Source organism: Ursus americanus, chromosome 5 (assembly GCF_024610735.1).
Source record: "Ursus americanus isolate L20-20 chromosome 5, mUrsAme1.1.p, whole genome shotgun sequence".
Lineage (NCBI taxonomy): Eukaryota > Metazoa > Chordata > Mammalia > Carnivora > Ursidae > Ursus > Ursus americanus.
Window position 1 is genome coordinate 60,406,416 of NC_142131.1, and position 17,871 is coordinate 60,424,286.

The 17,871-nt window shown below is 39.4% G+C and overlaps 2 protein-coding genes across 3 annotated transcripts in view; both read left to right on the forward strand.

The window, feature by feature from the left end:
* Positions 1-2,730, forward strand: part of ACSL6 (acyl-CoA synthetase long chain family member 6) — a 79,996-nt gene extending 77,266 nt beyond the window's left edge. The window contains exons 20-21 of one of the 2 annotated variants that reach the window (XM_087862300.1): positions 2,255-2,291; positions 2,596-2,730. In XM_087862300.1, the coding sequence (XP_087718426.1) occupies positions 2,255-2,291; positions 2,596-2,696 (138 nt within the window). In that variant the 3' untranslated portion in view covers positions 2,697-2,730. The other variant, XM_087862302.1, reaches the window with a different exon arrangement.
* Positions 2,731-3,087: 357 nt separating this feature from the next.
* The window catches only part of MEIKIN (meiotic kinetochore factor), an 88,947-nt gene continuing 74,163 nt past the window's right edge, over positions 3,088-17,871 (forward strand). Inside the window, 4 exon segments of the mRNA XM_087862312.1 lie at positions 3,088-3,947; positions 4,558-4,645; positions 6,387-6,447; positions 14,423-14,560. Of these exon segments, the coding sequence (XP_087718438.1) occupies positions 3,583-3,947; positions 4,558-4,645; positions 6,387-6,447; positions 14,423-14,560 (652 nt within the window). The 5' untranslated portion in view covers positions 3,088-3,582.

The window sequence follows — 17,871 nt, forward strand, 5'->3', positions numbered from 1 at the left end:
AGCTGTTAGGATAGTTGGAGCCATTCTCATCTCTTGTCTGGAATATTACCGTTCTTTCTTAATTAGTCTTCCTGTTTCCACCTCAGCTTCTTTAAATTTCACCATCCGCTTTCAGTCAGTGTGATCTTTCTAAATTGAAAATCTGGTCATGCCACTCTCCTGATTAATATTCCTTTGATGACTTCCCATAGTTTCCAGGATAAAGTTCAGACTCCCTGGTTCAGCACACAGGGCCTAGCATCTCTTCTCTTGCCCTTCCCCCATGGAACCTTGGCTCCAGTCATACCAACTAGTTTATGTAGTGTCCTAAAAGCGTCATGCTTTTCTGTGCTTCCATGTGGCACATATAGTTCCCCCCCCGACTACCTTCCACCACGCAGCTCTTAAAACAGCTCAACTATCCTTTTATCTTAGAAAATTCCCTCTGCCCCACTCCCACTCACACCATGAGTTGCTTAAGGTTGTAGCCCCAGTAATTCAGAAGGTCTGGTCCATAGTGGATGCTCAAGAAATACCCGTTTGGGGGGCGCCTGGGTGGCACAGCGGTTAAGCGTCTGCCTTCGGCTCAGGGCGTGATCCTGGTGTTATGGGATCGAGCCCCACATCAGGCTCCTCTGCTATGAGCCTGCTTCTTCCTCTCCCACTCCCCCTTCTTGTGTTCCCTCTCTAGCTGGCTGTCTCTTTGTCTGTCAAATAAATAAAATCTTAAAAAATAAAAATAAAAAAAAAATAAAAAAAAAAAGAAATACCCGTTTGGGGGCACCCGGGTGGCTCAGTCGGTTAAGCATCTGCCTTTGGCTCAGGTCATGATGCCAGGGTTCTGGTATCAAGCCTCCCGTCAGGCTCCCTGCTCAGTGGGGAATCAGTTTCTCCCTCTCCTCCCTGCCTGTGCTCTCTCTTGCTATCTTTGTCTTTTTCTCTCAAATAAATAAATAAAATCTTTTAAAATAAAAATAAAAGAAATATCCATTTAATGAAAAATCCCCTTGGTTCTTTTTCATACATTCATGCATAATGTTCATATGCATTAAGGTTGCAATACCTGATGATACATTTCATCTATCACTTTGGTTTTTTTCATTCTTGTCAAGTAAGGAAAAATAAAAATAAACTGGTTTTCAGTTGCACCTTGAAACCTATGGATAGTACCACAAACAAAACTGCTCAGTGGGTCGGTCACTCAATAAGAAAGCATACAGAAAGATTTACTCTGAGCTCCAGGGAATCCTAAAGCCACAAGCAGGCTGTTTTCAAAAAAAAACATTCTTCCAAAATCTCTTCAAAATTTGGAATTTGTTCTCCCACGGAAGTTTGCAACTCCATAACTGCTCCAAACCTAGTCAAACCCATCACATGACTGAACTGAATCAGTGATGGCAGAATTCTGAGCCTAGATATGGAATTATCAATTTAACTCATGGATGAATGCTTGCACTGGCATTTGTGCATTTGGGGATAGAATGGGGGGAGACAGATAATTGAACTGAGATGTGTCTGCTCTACCTCGTCCTTTTGTACGGGACCCATCTCCTTCCATTTTATAAGCTGGTTCTGGGTGAAGCTTTAAACAGACCAAATCTGTCTGTAGTCTCTTTCATTCCTTTGCTACCCAGGGCTTCAAACTCCTTTCCTTGCTGCCCCTCCCCCCTACCCAACCATGTGTTAGGAGGAACAGGGTCATGACAAACACACTAGCCAAATGCCAGCAGACTCATGCTGCCTATGCCAATCATCCGTCATAATGAGCTTCCCTAGGCTGTAGTTTCCTCAGCTGCAAAATGAGGAAACAACTAGACTATCTCCAAGGACTTCTTTTGGCTCAAGAAATCATTCCAAAGTTTATTTCCAGTTTTGAAACCCCATGTGTTAACTCCCATAAATCTTTGCTTGATGGCATTTCAGTAAATGCAGACCGGTAGAGTGAGACCGACCTCCATAGGGCCAGCAAATCACAGATCAGCTTTTGCTTTAAGCTGCTTTCCTTTTTCATTGTTTCTTCCGTTTTTAGGTGTAGGGCATGGAAGGACCCAGACCTCCCACAGGTCATTTAAGAACTCCAAGTTTTTTTCACAACAGCCCCCAAAGGGAGAGAGGAGAGCCTGGAGAACTGACTTGTAAACTAGAGACTGCCTGTCAGCATATTATGGATATAACTAAAGAAAGGAGGTTGAAATATGATACTTGCTTTGTACTGCAACAACACTATGAGATCCTAGACTGAAGGACCATTTCTAACACACCTCTGTATCCCCAGGACCTACCACAATGTCTAACACAGACCACGGTGCTCAGTAAGTATTGATTCAGGGACTCAAAGCACTGTATCTAATTAAGTAAGAATAGCCACCTTCTGTTCTTTACAAAGCTAAGTTTTAATGATTAATTATATACTGAATCAACTGTCGTGGTTTTCTATGAGCCTATATTAAATTAAAAAAAATTCGGAGTGATTTCATTATGAAAATATTGTGGTGGTATGTGTGCTATAGTCACACATACAATATTGGAAAATCACAAAAAAAAGTCTTTGGGTTTTGTAATTTTATCTCCACAAATGCATTTTTTAATGTTGTGAAATGTCATTTTTAAAAATAGGAAGATGGTTATTATGTGCACAGTATGTTTATCAGATGCAGCCAGATGGTTCAACCACGGTGTACGGAGAGAGCGTGGTCATTCCTACGTTCCTGCAATGATGCAGAGCAAACGAGCGGAGCCCCAAGACAGTAGGAGGTAAGAAATTCTCTACCTTAACCTTAAGGCTGCCCAGATGTCCGGGAGATAGCTCCTGGGCAGGGGCTAAGGGATTCCACTATCCTTAAGAAGAAATATCCTGGAACCAAGATCTTCGAATGCTCCTTTAGACTCTCAAATACCATGGCCCCCAGTATATTGGTGGCCTCGGGGCTGAAGTTCATTGCTCAGGAGGATATTCTTTAATGTACTTCCGTTCCTGTCTGATCTTCCCACACTGAGTTAGGTGACGCCCTGCGGCCCCCGTCCCCTTCTCCCATCCCCTGCTAGATTCCCTATGTTCGGACCCCCAAACTCCATTATCAAAGCTTTAATGCAATGTTATAAGGAGAGGGGCTGAGCCATCAGTAGCATGCACGTGAAGGGCCCATCACACTAAGGAAGAAATGAAAAGCGAAGGAGCAACCTCCTGGAGAACAAAAAGGCTTTTCCCCATTAGCTTCCCTCCAGGCGAGAAACCCATGAACCTCCGCCACCTGTGAGGGAAGCAAGCGGGCCCACTGCCTCAAACCCGGACGCCACGCCTCCAGGGAGGCGGGGCCGTCTCCAGAGGGCGGTGCCTCCTCTTCACTCCGCTTCCCAGAAGCCATCGCGCGGCTTGTTCGAGATTAAAAAAAAAAGGGCGGGAGCGGAGCAGGAAGCTCCAGTCAGTCAGGCGTTGGCAGTGTGGACTTTTTCCGTTTCTTCGCGCAGCTCCTGTCTTACTGCTCCACAGGCAGCTACATTCGGACGGTGGCGCACTCAGACAGTAGCTTGTTTCCTCAGGAAGGCGAAGAGACAGGCTGTGGAGGGCCAAGAGGTCCCCGAGGCCTTGGGGGAGGGGTGGCAATGTGGTCACTACGGGTCTATACCCGCAAGAAGCGGGCGGGCCAGAGGCTCAACGTCACCCCGACTCCGGACCTAGGCCCCACCGTGAAGGCAGAGGCCCCCCCAGGTCCAGACAGGAGGCACTCTGCGCACTGTAAGCCCCAGCTGGCAAACCTGTGGAGCAGGGCCCAGGGTGGGCGAGCGAAAAGGCGGGGGTGACTAGGCCTCGGCCCAGGGACACCCGAGGGCGGCAAGCCAGCCTCCAGAGCTTGGCCCTGAAATACGTGTCCTCTCTTAGGCTTGAAAGGAAGAGCGCACCGTTTGCAGAAGATCTCAGAGAAAGCAGAGTGGAGTGGGCAGGGAGTTAGCGGCTCTAGGCCACGGAGGTGCGTAGCCACTAGTGCCAAGCCTATGCCTTCTGCCTCCTCAAAACTTTAGTCCTCATTTTCTGCCTCTCGTTCTAAGAGTCAAGCAAGAAAACAGGTGTAATACTCTTTATGATTTGGCTCCTGTCGAAACATAGACCCAGAAATTTGACTTTAGATTGATTTATTTATTTCAAAGATATATTTATTTGAGAGAGAGAGGGAGAAGAGAGTAGAGAGAGGGAGAGAGAGCGAGACTCCCAAGCAGACTCCCTGGGGAGAGCGGAGCCCCAGGGGCTTGATCTCAGAACTCAGAAGATCATGACCTCAGCCGAAATCTTTAGTAGGAGTTCAACTGTCTGAACCATCCTGGTGCCCCTGGAAATACTTATTTAAAAAAATTTTTTTAAGAGCAGTTTTGCCAACTTCCCTAAAAGCAAGTGAGATATAACCTTCAGGAAAACATTTGTTACATTAGCGAGTACGGGTACAATTAACCCATTAGAGTCTTTGCTTTTTCCTAATGACGTCCCCAAATAGCTTTTAAGATTCTGAATAGTGCAAACTGTTAAGGGAGATGTGGAGAGCCAAGCCCACACTATGCAAATTAATTGCGTTGTTTGTTTTTTAGCACTCAGTTAAGAGTTACAGGACAGAAAAGCCTGCAAGAAAATAGCACTAATGAAGAGCCCCCAGATGAGAAGATTGCTCCATTGAGTGTATGTATATTTCTCTTACCGACCTTGAATATACTTAAAGCAGAGACCAAGGGTAACTGATGTGCCTCCAGATTAAAGTGTAATTAATGATTTTGTTCAATAGAGACTACATAGCTTCCTAGCGTTTTTGTAAACATTCGTGTTTTCTCCTTAGACAGGGCCTTGAATACTAATTCTGGTGGATTCATAGCCATATTTTTCTTTGTTTTTAATTTCCCTTGACAAAAATTTGAGAAATGCCCATTACTCACTAATTTTCTATGAAACAGGTATATGTAAGTTTTTCTCAGTAACCCCCTTACATTTAGTAGCACTTAAACCATTTTAAAGCCATTTTCATTCATTTGAATTTCCATTAACAACTAGAAACAGTGTTCATTACCATTAGAATATTATATAACTTCTTGATCTACTGTATTTAATATGGGGATTCTGTACAATATTTTAAAGATACATAGCAGTAATTTGGAGAAACTCAGATTTTAAAATTGCTTGTGACTCATCTACCATTAGCATTAAATAGTCATGTTCCAGAGCTTTAGATTACATATCTCTCTAAAATATGTGTTTTGGGGGTGGGCCATTTCAACAAAAGGCATTTTTTTTTAAAGGCTTTACCCTAGATTTTAACAGTGTTAAGTGTTCCTTGTAGATGTTTCAGATAATGCAAAAAAAAAAGTGTTTAAAAAGTTTCTTCTAATTTTTATGTATTTCTTTACATTCCTTTTTTCTGTACCTTTTTTTCAGTTTAGAAGTTGTTATTGTATATTTCTCTAACATTAAATGGTCTTCAAAAATATGATTTCTAGTGTCTAAATAGTGCTTTGTCTTATAGATAGACATACTGTAATTTATATAACTATTTTCCTGTGGTTGGAGGATTGAGATTGTTTCCCAGACTTTGCCATTTTAGGTATCAGTGGACATTGTACCACGGAAGTTTTTTGTGTACCTTAAAATTGTTATCCTAAGACAAATAACTTCGCAGTAGTCAAGGGTTGGGTCATGTTTAAAGTTTGATTCATGTTGGCCACTTGGCACCATTTTACCTGATACTTAAAAAAATACATATATTTTATTGAATGCTACATCTGAAACTAATGATGTACTATATGTTGGCTAATTGAATTTCAATTTTTAAAGAAAAAAATACATATATTTGATAGATGAAAAGTAGCATGTTATTTGATATTGCATTTCTCTGAATGCTATTTTTCCTCATTTTTTTGGCCAATTGTGTTTCTTTTCTGTGAAATGCTTGTTCATTATATGTTGAAGATAGTTATACTTTTACACATACGTATAACAAATATTTATATATTTTTTGTTTGCCTTTAATCATATTTCTGGTGTTTTAGACTTATCAGTCTTTTGATTTATTTTGCTTTCATATTTAGAGAAAGAAAATCCCTTCCTACCTAGGGGATCAGAAAAATATTCACCTTTAACTTCTGGTTGCTGGTTTATCCCACAGTACTTAGTTGACTAGTATATTGCGGACTCTGTAGATATGTCCACGTTATTGTATTTTAATATTTACTTTGGGATTTAATATTAAATATCAGATTACATCTGTGATCAGTAGGCTGAAAGAATCTATTAGATATGAAACTGATACACAAAGTTGATGTTTTTCATTTTCAAAATAACCAAATCAATGTAATGTATATAATATATGATATAATATGAAAATATTCAGACTCATAATTTATGCTATATCTTTAATTCTTATTTCCCTTAGGAGTCAGTGACTGATGACCTCCAGATTGACAGTAGTTCATCCAATAGTGAGCTAGTATCAGGTAAGACTGTCAGATGTGTACTCCCTCAGCTTTGTTTCTTGCAGACGTAAGGACCCATTTGTATTTTTGCCTCGTCTTCCCATCTCAGTGGAAGAGGTGTCTTTCTCCTAGTCCAAGGTGAATCCTTCTGCCTATACAATGGACCTCATCCTCAAAGCCTTCAAGCACACACCAGTAAATTAAAATTGAGATAAATACTACCAAAGAGATTGACTTGAGTATAACTAATTGAGTTTAATTGGAGAGTTTAGGGAAGGCTTCCATGAAGGAATAGCAATTGAATTGAAATAGGAAGAAAAGGAGAAATTAACCATGCAAGGAGATGGGTTAAGAGCCGTCAAGGCAGAGGGAATAGCATGTGCAAAGACCCTAATATGTCACTGAGCCTCATGAGTTCAGTGAACTGAAAGAAAGCCAGTGTGGCTGTAGTACAGAGAGGAGGGGCGAATGCAATAATAAGACAAGGTTGAACAGAGACCTTGCCTAGCCTTGTAGGCCATGTCAAAGATTTTGGTGTTTCTGTTTGGAGCAGCAAGAAGCCACTGAAGTCTTACTTAGGAAAATATATGATCACCTTGGCCGTGGCATGGAAATAAGCATGAATGGATGCAAATAGACCAGGTGGGAGGTTATTATAGTAGTTTAGGGGGGAAATGATGGCACTTTGTACTAAAGGATTACACTGGAAATGGAAAGAAATGGGCATAGCTCATGAGTATTTTAAGAAGTGAAACTAACAGAGTTTGGCAAAAGAAGAATGAAGGAGATGGAGGTATCAAAGATGACATCTGTTTCTGGCTTGCGTAACTGGATATAAGGTGGTGCCATTTACAGGAAAAAAAAATCTTGTTTGAGGGAAAGATCATAAATTATGTTTTTAATATATTAAGTTATGGGTACTTTTAAGATGATTAAGTAGAATGCCAAATAGGCAGCTGGATATGCAGGGCTGCTGATAGAAATTTACGAGCCATCTACATATTGGTGTAATTGAAGTTATTTTTAAAAATAAGAAAGGGTGCCATCAGCACACCAGAAATACTGAGGAATTCTTAAAAGCAGATGAGATCAGATTGCTGAATATTTGAAGAGCAGAGAAAAACCACTGCTGAGGTAAGAATAGCTCTAGAGACATTTGAAACAGTTGGTCAATAAATGCAAAAAAAAAAAAAAATTGGGGGCGCCTGGGTGGCACAGCGGTTAAAGCATCTGCCTTCGGCTCAGGGTGTGATCCCGGCGTTATGGGATCGAGTCCCACATCAGGCTCCTCTGCTATGAGCCTGTTTCTTCCTCTCCCACTCCCCCTGCTTGTGTTCCCTCTCTCGCTGGCTGTCTCCATCTCTGTCAAATAAATAAATAAAATCTTTTAAAAAAAATTGTAATAGAAAGGACCCTGAAGGAATTGCCAAGGTGATGGATTAAACACTACATTCTGTCACTATGTGACCTGGTTCTTCCTCCCCATCCCTTTCTACATTGGAAACATTGACAGTTACGATGCTGGCTGCCAGGATAAACCCTGGGAACTACTACTAAGCAAAGTGAACTAAGGGTTTGGCTCCTAAGTGTCAGTTTTGGGGCTGGAGTGAGAAGCAGAAGAGAGTCTGAAGTAACTCCAGATTGCCACAGGGATAGCAGAGGGAGTAAAATGTGAAAGAGATAGATTATGCTTATGCTTGCTAACCCCAGGATAAAGATGTAGTATGGCTCTCTGAAATGGGATTTTTTTTTTTTTAAGATTTTTTATTTATTTGAGAGAGGGAGTGAGTGTGAGCGTGTGAGAGAGAAGGAGCAGGAAGAGCGTCAGAAGCAGACTCTGCTGAGCAGGGAGCCTTTTATAGGACTCTATCACAGGACTCTGGGATCATGACCTGAGCTGAAGGCAGATACTTAACCAACTGAGCAACCCAGTCACCCCCTGAAGTGGGATTTCTGATAATGGAGCCTTGTAGTGTGTACACTAGCCAGACAATTAGGACAGTGCTCCATGTAACCTACAATACCCAGAAAATAAGGAGGATATCACCATGCAGAACACAGGTTCTCAGAATGTCTCAACACTCTTATAAAAGTCTCCAGAAGTAGGCTGCTGTTGCAGACTTTATATGCACTGCTGTACAAGCAAAGATTCTCAAGTAAAGATATGAACAGACAACCAGGAGCAGCCAAACCTTTGAATAAAACCAGTGGCATGGAAGAGAGGCAACAAACTGAGCAAACAGAATAACTAACACCTGAAAAATAACAAAAAACTTTATCTCTTAAAAGACAAGAGGCCGCGGTGCCTGGGTGGTTCAGTTGGTTAAGCCTCTGCCTTCGGCTCAGGCCGTGATCCCAGCATCCTGGGTTTGAGCCCCGCCTTGGGCTCCCTGCTTTGTGGGGAGTCTGCTTTTCCCTCTGCCTGTCCCCCTGCTCATGCTCTCTTACCTTCTCTCTCTCAAATAAATAAATAAAATATTAAAAAAAATAAAGACAAGAGCCCATTGGATCCATAATGTAACAGTCTGTTTTAACAATAATTATAGTCCGTAGAAACTAAAGATATTGTCAAATTTAAAAACTCAGTAAATGATCCGAATATTGAAATGAATTCAGCTCAAAATCAAATTAGCTGGCTAGAAAATAGAATAGAGGAATATTTCCTAGAATATAGTACAAAAGAACATGGGATGTGTTCAACAAATGCATTTCCTTCCTTCTCCCCTCTTTACCTGTTTAACTTGTACTTGTTCTTTAAGAAGAAAAAAATCAGGTGCTGTCTCTACTGGGAACTCTCTAGACCCCTCTTCTCTCTTCCTACATGAGTTGTTCTTTCCTGAGAATTCTTTGTACTCTTTGTATACTTCTGTTAGGGCTCAAAACAACAGTATTATTGCTTTTGTTACTCTTGGCTCTAAAGCCATTGAGAATAAGCCCTACCTTTTATGTTCCTATCCCATGTTTGAGACATAATATAATTTCAAATGCTTGTTGAATGAGTTTTATATTCTGTTTAGAGAAAATAAACTATTTTACCATAATTACTATTTTCTTAAATTGTAGTTTAAATACACAATATATGTCCTTGGTTAGTAGATTTATCAGGTTGATGTGTAAAAGATAGAAGGAAATAGAGAATAGACTGTCTCTAATTTGCAAACGGGTTGTATTCTAAGATGTCATTTGTTGATATTTGAAACCTGAAATACTTTTCCCATAATAAAATGTAAATGGTTAGGTTTTGAACAGCCTACAGAATTCAATTTAATGTATAAGTAAACATTTTAATTCTATCTTGGAATATAGTAATTTTGCAGCATGATGAAAATTAATTCAGGACTTTATTTTAGTATGAAAGATTCAACATAAACATTTACTTCTCCCTTTCCTGAGACAAAAGGAAAAAATAACTGAGAGCTAGATGCCTAGAGTAAGGACAAACGAAGAAACAAACTGATTCAGGCTATAGTTTCAGGAATTAGAGGCATCACATATTCCTGAAGAAATGTGTACAGATAGTGTTGAAAATAGGATTTTTGTCTTTAAAAGTAGTGGTTAGGGGCGCCTGGGTAGCACAGTTGTTAAGCGTCTGCCTTCGGCTCAGGGCGTGATCCCGGCGATCAGGGATCAAGCCCCACATCAGGCTCCTCCGCTGGGAGCCTTCTTCTTCCTCTCCCACTCCCCCTGCTTGTGTTCCCTCTCGGTGAGGGAAAGGAAGGAAGGAAGGAAAGAGGAGAAAGAGTAAATGAGAATAGAAAGAAAGAAAAGAAAAAAGAGAAAGGAACTAACAGTGTCTCTCTGTCAAATAAATAAAATCTTAAAAAAAAAAAAAGTAGTGGTTAAATGCTTCGATCCCTTTCGCAATACTGTGGTCAGGCAGCTACTCTTTTTCCTACTTTGACAGTGCAGATACATTGAAGCAGAGGATCTGGACTCAGGGATGCTATATTGAAAAATAGTAGGGGTGCAAGGAGGCGAGAAGGAAATTAAATAAAGTTTGTATACTTATTGGTATAACTTTCAGGCCCCTTATCCCACTTTACCCCACTCAGGAAGATACTCCCCAACTAGGTGACTGGAGGATTCTGCTTTTGGAATCTTTTCTGCCCAGAAGGAGACCTATATTATGGCAATAATGACTGGTCCCTATCTTAAATACCCTTCTGTGAAGCCCACTACTTCCTAAACACCACTCATGAATCTAGAGTTTCCAATTAATGTTTTAGTGCCTCATTCTTGAACATTCAATAATTACAAGGCATTTAACGAAAGCATTTAAAATAAATGATACAGAATGAAAAGAAGCTTGAAGGACACAGATAGTCCAAAGAAAAGAAAAATTTTAAAAGCCATGTTTCCATTATCCTCAGGATAATGACATAATAATAATCATGAAGATAATGCAAATATGTATGCATGATAAAAGGATAGGCTACTATGAAAAGGAGCATTTAGAGAACAAAAAGTATTTTTAAAAAATAAAAATACAAAGTCAGAAATAAAATATTCTGTGAAGGATTGGATGATGAATTTAAGGAAATATTCCAAAAGTTGAACAAACATTAGAGGATAAAAGATAAAAATAGTGGCAGTGGTGACACAATTCTGTGAGTATACTAAAAATCACTAAATTGTATACTTTAAAAGGTGGAGATTTATGGAGTATGAATTGTATTGCAATAAAGGTGCTATTTTAAAAAAAATAATGAGAAGATGAGTTCAGACATTCTAAAATCTGAAAAATAGTACTTACAGACATTATAGAGTAAACAGAAAGGAAATTATTAAACACCTAAAGCTAGAAATTTTCCTAGAATTAAAAATGGTCATGAGTGTATATAACGAAAGAGCCCACCAACTGCCCATCATAACAAATGATAAAAGACCCATACCAAGGCACAACACGATATAACTTAAAGATCCTCAGGATAAAGAGAGAAATCCTTCAGTCTTCCAGGAAAACAATTGTTGATTGCAAATAAGCAATGAAGAATATGAAAATGGCATTGAGTTTCTCAAGAGCAACTCCAGAAGCTAGAACATGGTGGGGAAATGCATTTAAAATTCTGAAGCGTACTAATTTCACAGAGATAGAATGGATCCCCAGCCAAAATTTGGTTCAGATTTCAAGACTGATGATGCCATCCATATAACCAAGAGGATAGGGAAAGGTTTGTCACTCATATGAGACTTTCTAGAGAGAAGTGCATCTTCCAAATAGGACTGAAAATGGCTTGAGAGAACAGAGAGAAGAAATGGTGGGAGGGGTGTTAAGTGGGGCCAGGATGGGGTTTTCCAGACATGGTTTTAACTTGTAGCCATTGCCAAAAGATGGAACATCAGGACTTTCTTATCAGCTTGCCCAGATGTGGGGCAAAAGGGGAAGAGACAGCAGTGAGGTTTAAATTTGTCAAACATCAGAAAATGGAGTCAGTCATTTTAATACACTAGTCTAGAATTCTGTACCCAGCCAAACAATCCTCAAGAGTGAAGATAGCATAAACAAATTTTTAGACAGTTCTTCCATCCATCTTTTCTCATGAGATAAAGGAGATACTCCAACAAAACTAGAGAATAAATCAATAAAGAAGAAATCAAGGTATCCAGGAATTGGAGGCTCTAATACAGACAATATGCAAAAGAATTTCTTAGGATAATGGTAAAAGGGGAATTCTTAGAAGATACCTGTGCAGTGTGTCTAGAGGACAAGAAGTCTGAATTTGAGCAAGTGTATTGAGATCTCCAATAGCAATACTTCTTAAAAAAAAAAAAAAAAGGAAGGAAAGAGGAGAAAGAGTAAATGAGAATAGAAAGAAAGAAAAGAAAAAAGAGAAAGGAACTAATAGATAACCTGGAATTTTTAAAGTATTGAGAAGAGATTTATACTTTTGCAAGTATTTAGGATAGAATAGTGATAGGTACTTAGAAAACTAATTTTAAAATTGAGTACTCAATAACTGAAAAAAAAACAAACAACAACATGTAGCAATAGGGTCTGACTATAGCTCATAGTACATGGCTTGGGTATAAATATATTTGAGCAGTCATAATAATAGAATTGTTGAATACATTTTAATTTAGAAATATGAAGGGGTTGTTAGAAGGATCAGCTACTAAAGTTGAAAGTAGTTCTCCCTGGAGATTAGGGAATTGTGGGTTGGTATGAGACAAGAGATTGCTGTTTTTGTTACAAGCCTTATAGAACAATTTGACTTTTAAAAAGTATATATATATTGTATAATTTGATATAAATATAACTTTAAATGCATTTACATTTCTAACTTGTGACTCCAGAGACATCCTTCCACTGCTATAATCATGAGTATTAGTTATTCTTTTCTCTACCCAACTACCCAGATGGTGAGTATGGGGTTTTTCTAATTTCTGAGCGTGGTTTGAGTTCTGGGGTTTGGTGGAAGGGGTGGCTATACTGTGTGTGGTGTTCATGGAATTTTGAAAGCTGGAAGGCAGGAGAGATGTAACAACATGTGGGGGGAAGGATGAAGACAGAGTGAGAAGACTAAAAAGTAGTGAGGACAGGGACAAGACACTGTAGGGCACTTGGACGAGGAGAAGCAAAAGATTCTCAGAGGGATAACCCACCTCTGACATCTGATGTGGCGAAGAGGAGGTTAGATTGGGTCAATCAATTTAAGTGCTGAGTGGTGGTTGGAAGAGGGGGCCAGACAGGAAATAATTGTCAACTTTAAGAATGGCGTTGGAGGGGAAGAGAAAGATGTGGTGAGGTCAAAGTAGGAAGGACAAAGAGTTAGCTGTCTCAGGTAGGTAATGGATGAGGAGAAATGGGCTGTAAGTCAGCGCCCTGGCAGGAAAAATAAGTTTATCGGAGTCATGTCCCCCTTTTATCACTTTCCCCCCACCTGCCAGTTTTTATTTAGTGTTAACATCTATTTTTTTCAGTTGAAAGTGTTTAATAGTGAAGACTACGTTTTCCCTTTTCTTACTAAACCTGTTTCGTAAGTTTTGGTACTAATTTCTATCCCTATCATTTATATGAAAGTTCTTCATTTTAGTTCACTCTCACAGGGAGTCTGGGAGATTCTCTTAGTCTGGGAGATTCTCTGTTCAAATATTTTGCCCCTTATTGAAAGGTTTGTTTTCTTATTATTGAGTTTTCAGAGTTATTTATATTCTGGTTTCCAATCCATTTGCAAATGTTTTCCCTTAATCTGTGGCTTGTCTTTTCATCTTAACAGTCTCTGTCAAAGAGAAGTTTTTACATTTGATGAAGTCTAATCATTGCTATTGTTATTGTTAATCTTAGTGTTATAAGAAATCTTTGCCTATCTCAGTGTCATGAAGATTTTCTCCTTTGTTTTTTTTTTTTTCTAGACCCTTTGTATTTTAGGGTTTACAATTATGTCAATGACCCATTGAGAGTTAATTTTTTATATTATGGAAGGTACGAATGCAAGTTTTTGTTTTATTTTGCTTTTGCATAAAGATATGCAGTTGCTTCAAGATTTGCTTAAGACAGTGTCCTTACTCTATTGAATTGCCTTTGCATCTTGGTAAAACATCAGATGCTCATAGAACTATGAGTCATTTCTGGGCTTTCTGTTGAATTCCTTTGATTTATTTGTCTATGTTTAAGCTCATTGATTTTTAAATGGAATAACTAGAATTACTTTTTCTTCTCAGCTAGTTAGTTTACAACTATGGGTTACTTATATGTAAAACTTGCATTTGGGGGTCAAAAATCATACCTGAACCAAAGGAGGGGAAGAAATAAATTGTGAAACTTGGTAAAGCAATGGAAAAAGATTATAATGCTTTCTCTACATCAAAAACAGAATTATTTCCTAAGGTTGAAGTTAAAGTGGTGTACAGTAGTATGCCTTTTCAGTTGTTTGTATAAGTAATTTTACATTCTCTGTATACAACTGCATGTATGTTTCTACAAATGTGAATTCTTAGGATTTTGAGTCTGTTTACTATTGAAACATTTTACCCTTTTTGTTTGTTTGTTCTATAGGACTAAGTTTGCAGCATGGTATTTCTAGTTCTCTTCTGAGCTATTCATTCACAGACTCTTACACAGAATGCAAGAGTTTTGAAGAGAGTTTAAGTAATTTCCCATCACCTGAACTCTTCAGAGGATCAGATTATTCAGGTGAGAAAATAATCTCAACCTTAAACTGACCCATATAGAAATTGTTCCTTTGTCCACAAATCCTCCAATGATTAATGTTCCTTTTGAGAAGGTGTGCTTGTCTTCCTCACCAAAACCTCCTTCCCTTGCCCACTACTGTATTGCATGCTTGATCACATAGGACTATGCATTAAATCTACCAGATAAGAAAAGGATGAAGATACTAGGGGAATGCCCCAGAAACAAGCCAGTTCGATCTAGAGTATCCCAGAGAAGCTCATAATCTGGCTGTACCAATGCTTGTAAAAAGGTATGTCTGAAATGTGAAAGATGTGGTGACTGCTTTCTTACTCAAATGGAACCTGGAGCTCTGGGACGTTTTGAAACAGAGGAACTCTGGACTGGAGTATACTAGGCACTGTTAATAGCAAGGATCTATGATATTTTGAAATGTTGTTCCCAATTACTCATTCCCCTGTGGTAATATTATATATCCACACCCTTGCCATATCCTCGTAGTGAGTGGAGTGTACTTTCTCCCTCTTTGGCTCTGGAAAAGCAACGGAAATGTGACTTGCTTTGGGCAATAGGATATCAGTGAATGAAACATAAGCAGATCTTTGAAATATGCTTAATTGGCTGGGCTCGTCCTCTTATGCTTTTAACATTGTGAGAAGAATATATCCTAATTAGCTTCTGCTTCTCCTGTGGGGACCCCGGAATGAGAGATATGGAACGGAACAGTCCCAGGCAACCTGCAGATGTAGAGAGCTGCCCCAGCTGATCAGCAGATCTGTAATCTGAATCAGACCTGCCTGAGCCAACCAGTAGACATGGGAATAAGAAATAAATGCTTTCATTTTGTGTCAATGAGATTTTGGGGTTATTTATTATATAGAAAAAGCCAGCTGTTTCAGAAACTACTGAATGAAGAAGAGGGGAAATTAAATGAAGTGTGCATTCTGAATTGTGGTACCTTCTCCCCTAATGCCTGTTCCCATCCCAACCCACATTCCCTTCCTCTGTTCAGCTTCCAGAATAGTAGTACCCAGACTTGAACCTTTCAGGCAGGAGAATGGAAGATTCTTTCCTAACAAATCTGAGCAACCCTAAAGAAAATATCTAGTGATACTGACCTCAGTAGCCCTTTCATGAAACTGACAAGAACACCCTACAATGAAGCTAACTCTGTGACAAACCCCAACTAGGCCACAGAAATTCCTGTTAGCCTTTTAGAGTCTTCTCTTAAATATGAGTAGAGAGCCAGGATTACCAGACCTCTGAGGAAAGCTTCTAACATAAAACATAGAGATCAAAACAAAGGAAAATATGGAAGTGACATCAGCAAAATGTTGGAATAAGAAGCCCTGGTCCCTCCCTCCCCCATGGACACACTAATTCAGCAGTGATACATAGACTTATTCCTTTTGTGAGAAATCTGGAAACTAGTCAAGGGACTCTCACACCCCAGGCATGTATGAGATCAGCCACATCAAAGCCAGTAGGAAAATTCAAGACACTGTCTCACCATAATCCCTACCCATAGCACATTGCCACACAATTGGCAGGAAACCCCCAGGTCCCAGCTTCCCCCTGGGGAAGGAAGAAAAGAACTGAACGGTGTGTGAAATGTTGTAAATTTTCTGGGAGCTTACCAAAGGTTTGGCTACTGTCTTGACTGTTTCAGAGTGCTCCCGAAGGGAATGGCTTCTTTCTCATCTGTCTCAGAGTGCTGATGGGACCTCGTATATTCTAGATGACTGTTGGTCACTAACAAAAAATATGGTGTGTAAGGAAAGCTTAAGAGACTCATGGAACACAATCAAACAGAGCAATTTATATTCCATAGGAGTCCCAGAGGGAGAAGAGATGAGGGAGGGAGAGAGAGAAAGAAGGGGTGGATAAAGGAAAGAGAAGGAACAGGGGGAAAGTAGGGATGGATAAAGGGGAAAGATAAAGGGGGTGGGGGGAGGGAAAGAGAGAAAGAGAGAGTATGCCAGAAAGTTTATTTATAGAAATAATGGCTGCAAAGTTCCCAAATCTGGGGAAGGAAATGCACATCAAGACCTAGGAGGCCCAGTGAATCTCAGATAAGGCAAACCAAAGAAATCCACACAGGGACTCATAATCAAATTATCAAAAATCAAAGAGAAAGAATTTTGAAAGCAGCAATAGAAAATCAACTTGATATATACAAGGGAACCCCCATTAGACTCTCAATGGATTTCTAAGCAGAAACATTGCTGGCCGAAGGGAGTAGAATCATACAGTTGAAGTGATGAAAGAAAAGAAACTGTCAACCAAGAATACTATAACCAGCAACACTATCATTTAAAAAAGAACAACGGAATATTATTCAGCCATAAAAAGAATAAAATCTTGCCATTTGCAAAGACATGGATAGAGCTAGAGAGTATAATGCTAAGTAAAATAAGTCAGAGAAAGACAAATACCATATGATTTCACTCATGTGGAATTTAAGAAACAAAGAAGGGCAAAGGGGAAAAAAGAGATAAGCCAAGAAACAAACTTTTTTTTTTTGAGATTTTATTTATTTGAGAGAGAGAGATAGAGAGAGATAGAATATGAGCAGTGGGGAGAAGGAGAAGCAGGCTCCCCGTTGAGCAGGGAGCCTGATGACAGCTTGATAGCAGGACCCTGTGATCATGACCTGAGCCGAAGGCAGATGCTTAACTGACTGAGCCATCCAGGTGCCCCAGGAAACAAACTCTTAACTGTAGAGAACAGACTGATGGTTACCAGAGGGGAGGTGGGGATGGGATGGGTGAAATAGGTGATAGGGATTGAGGAGTATGCTTGTCCTGATGAGCACCATGTAATTAAAATAAAAGCTTGAAGAAAAAATAAATCAAGAGATAAGGAGTTTCCTATACAGAAGGTGAAGGAGTTAACCACTAGGCCCACCTTAGAAAAAAATGGTAAAGGGAGTTCTTCAAGTTGAAACAAAGGTCTAAAACAGCAACACAAAAGCATAAGTATAAAACTTGCCAGTAAGTTTATAGACAAGTACAAAGTACTTATGGTATTTAAATCACTTAATTCTAGTATAAAAGTTAAAAAACTAAAGTATTAAAATAACCAATAAAAATACATTAATGGATACACAATATGAGAAGATGTAAATTATAACATCAGTAACACAAAGTGTGTATGAAGGGAGAAATAAAAATATAGAGTTTTTTGGGTTTCCTGGGTAGTTCAGTCAGTTAAAGTGTCTGCCTTCAGCTCAGGTCATGATCCCAGGATCCTGGGATCAAGCTCCGTGTCAGGCTTCCTGCTCAGCAGGGAGCCTGCTTCTCCTGCTCTCTCAC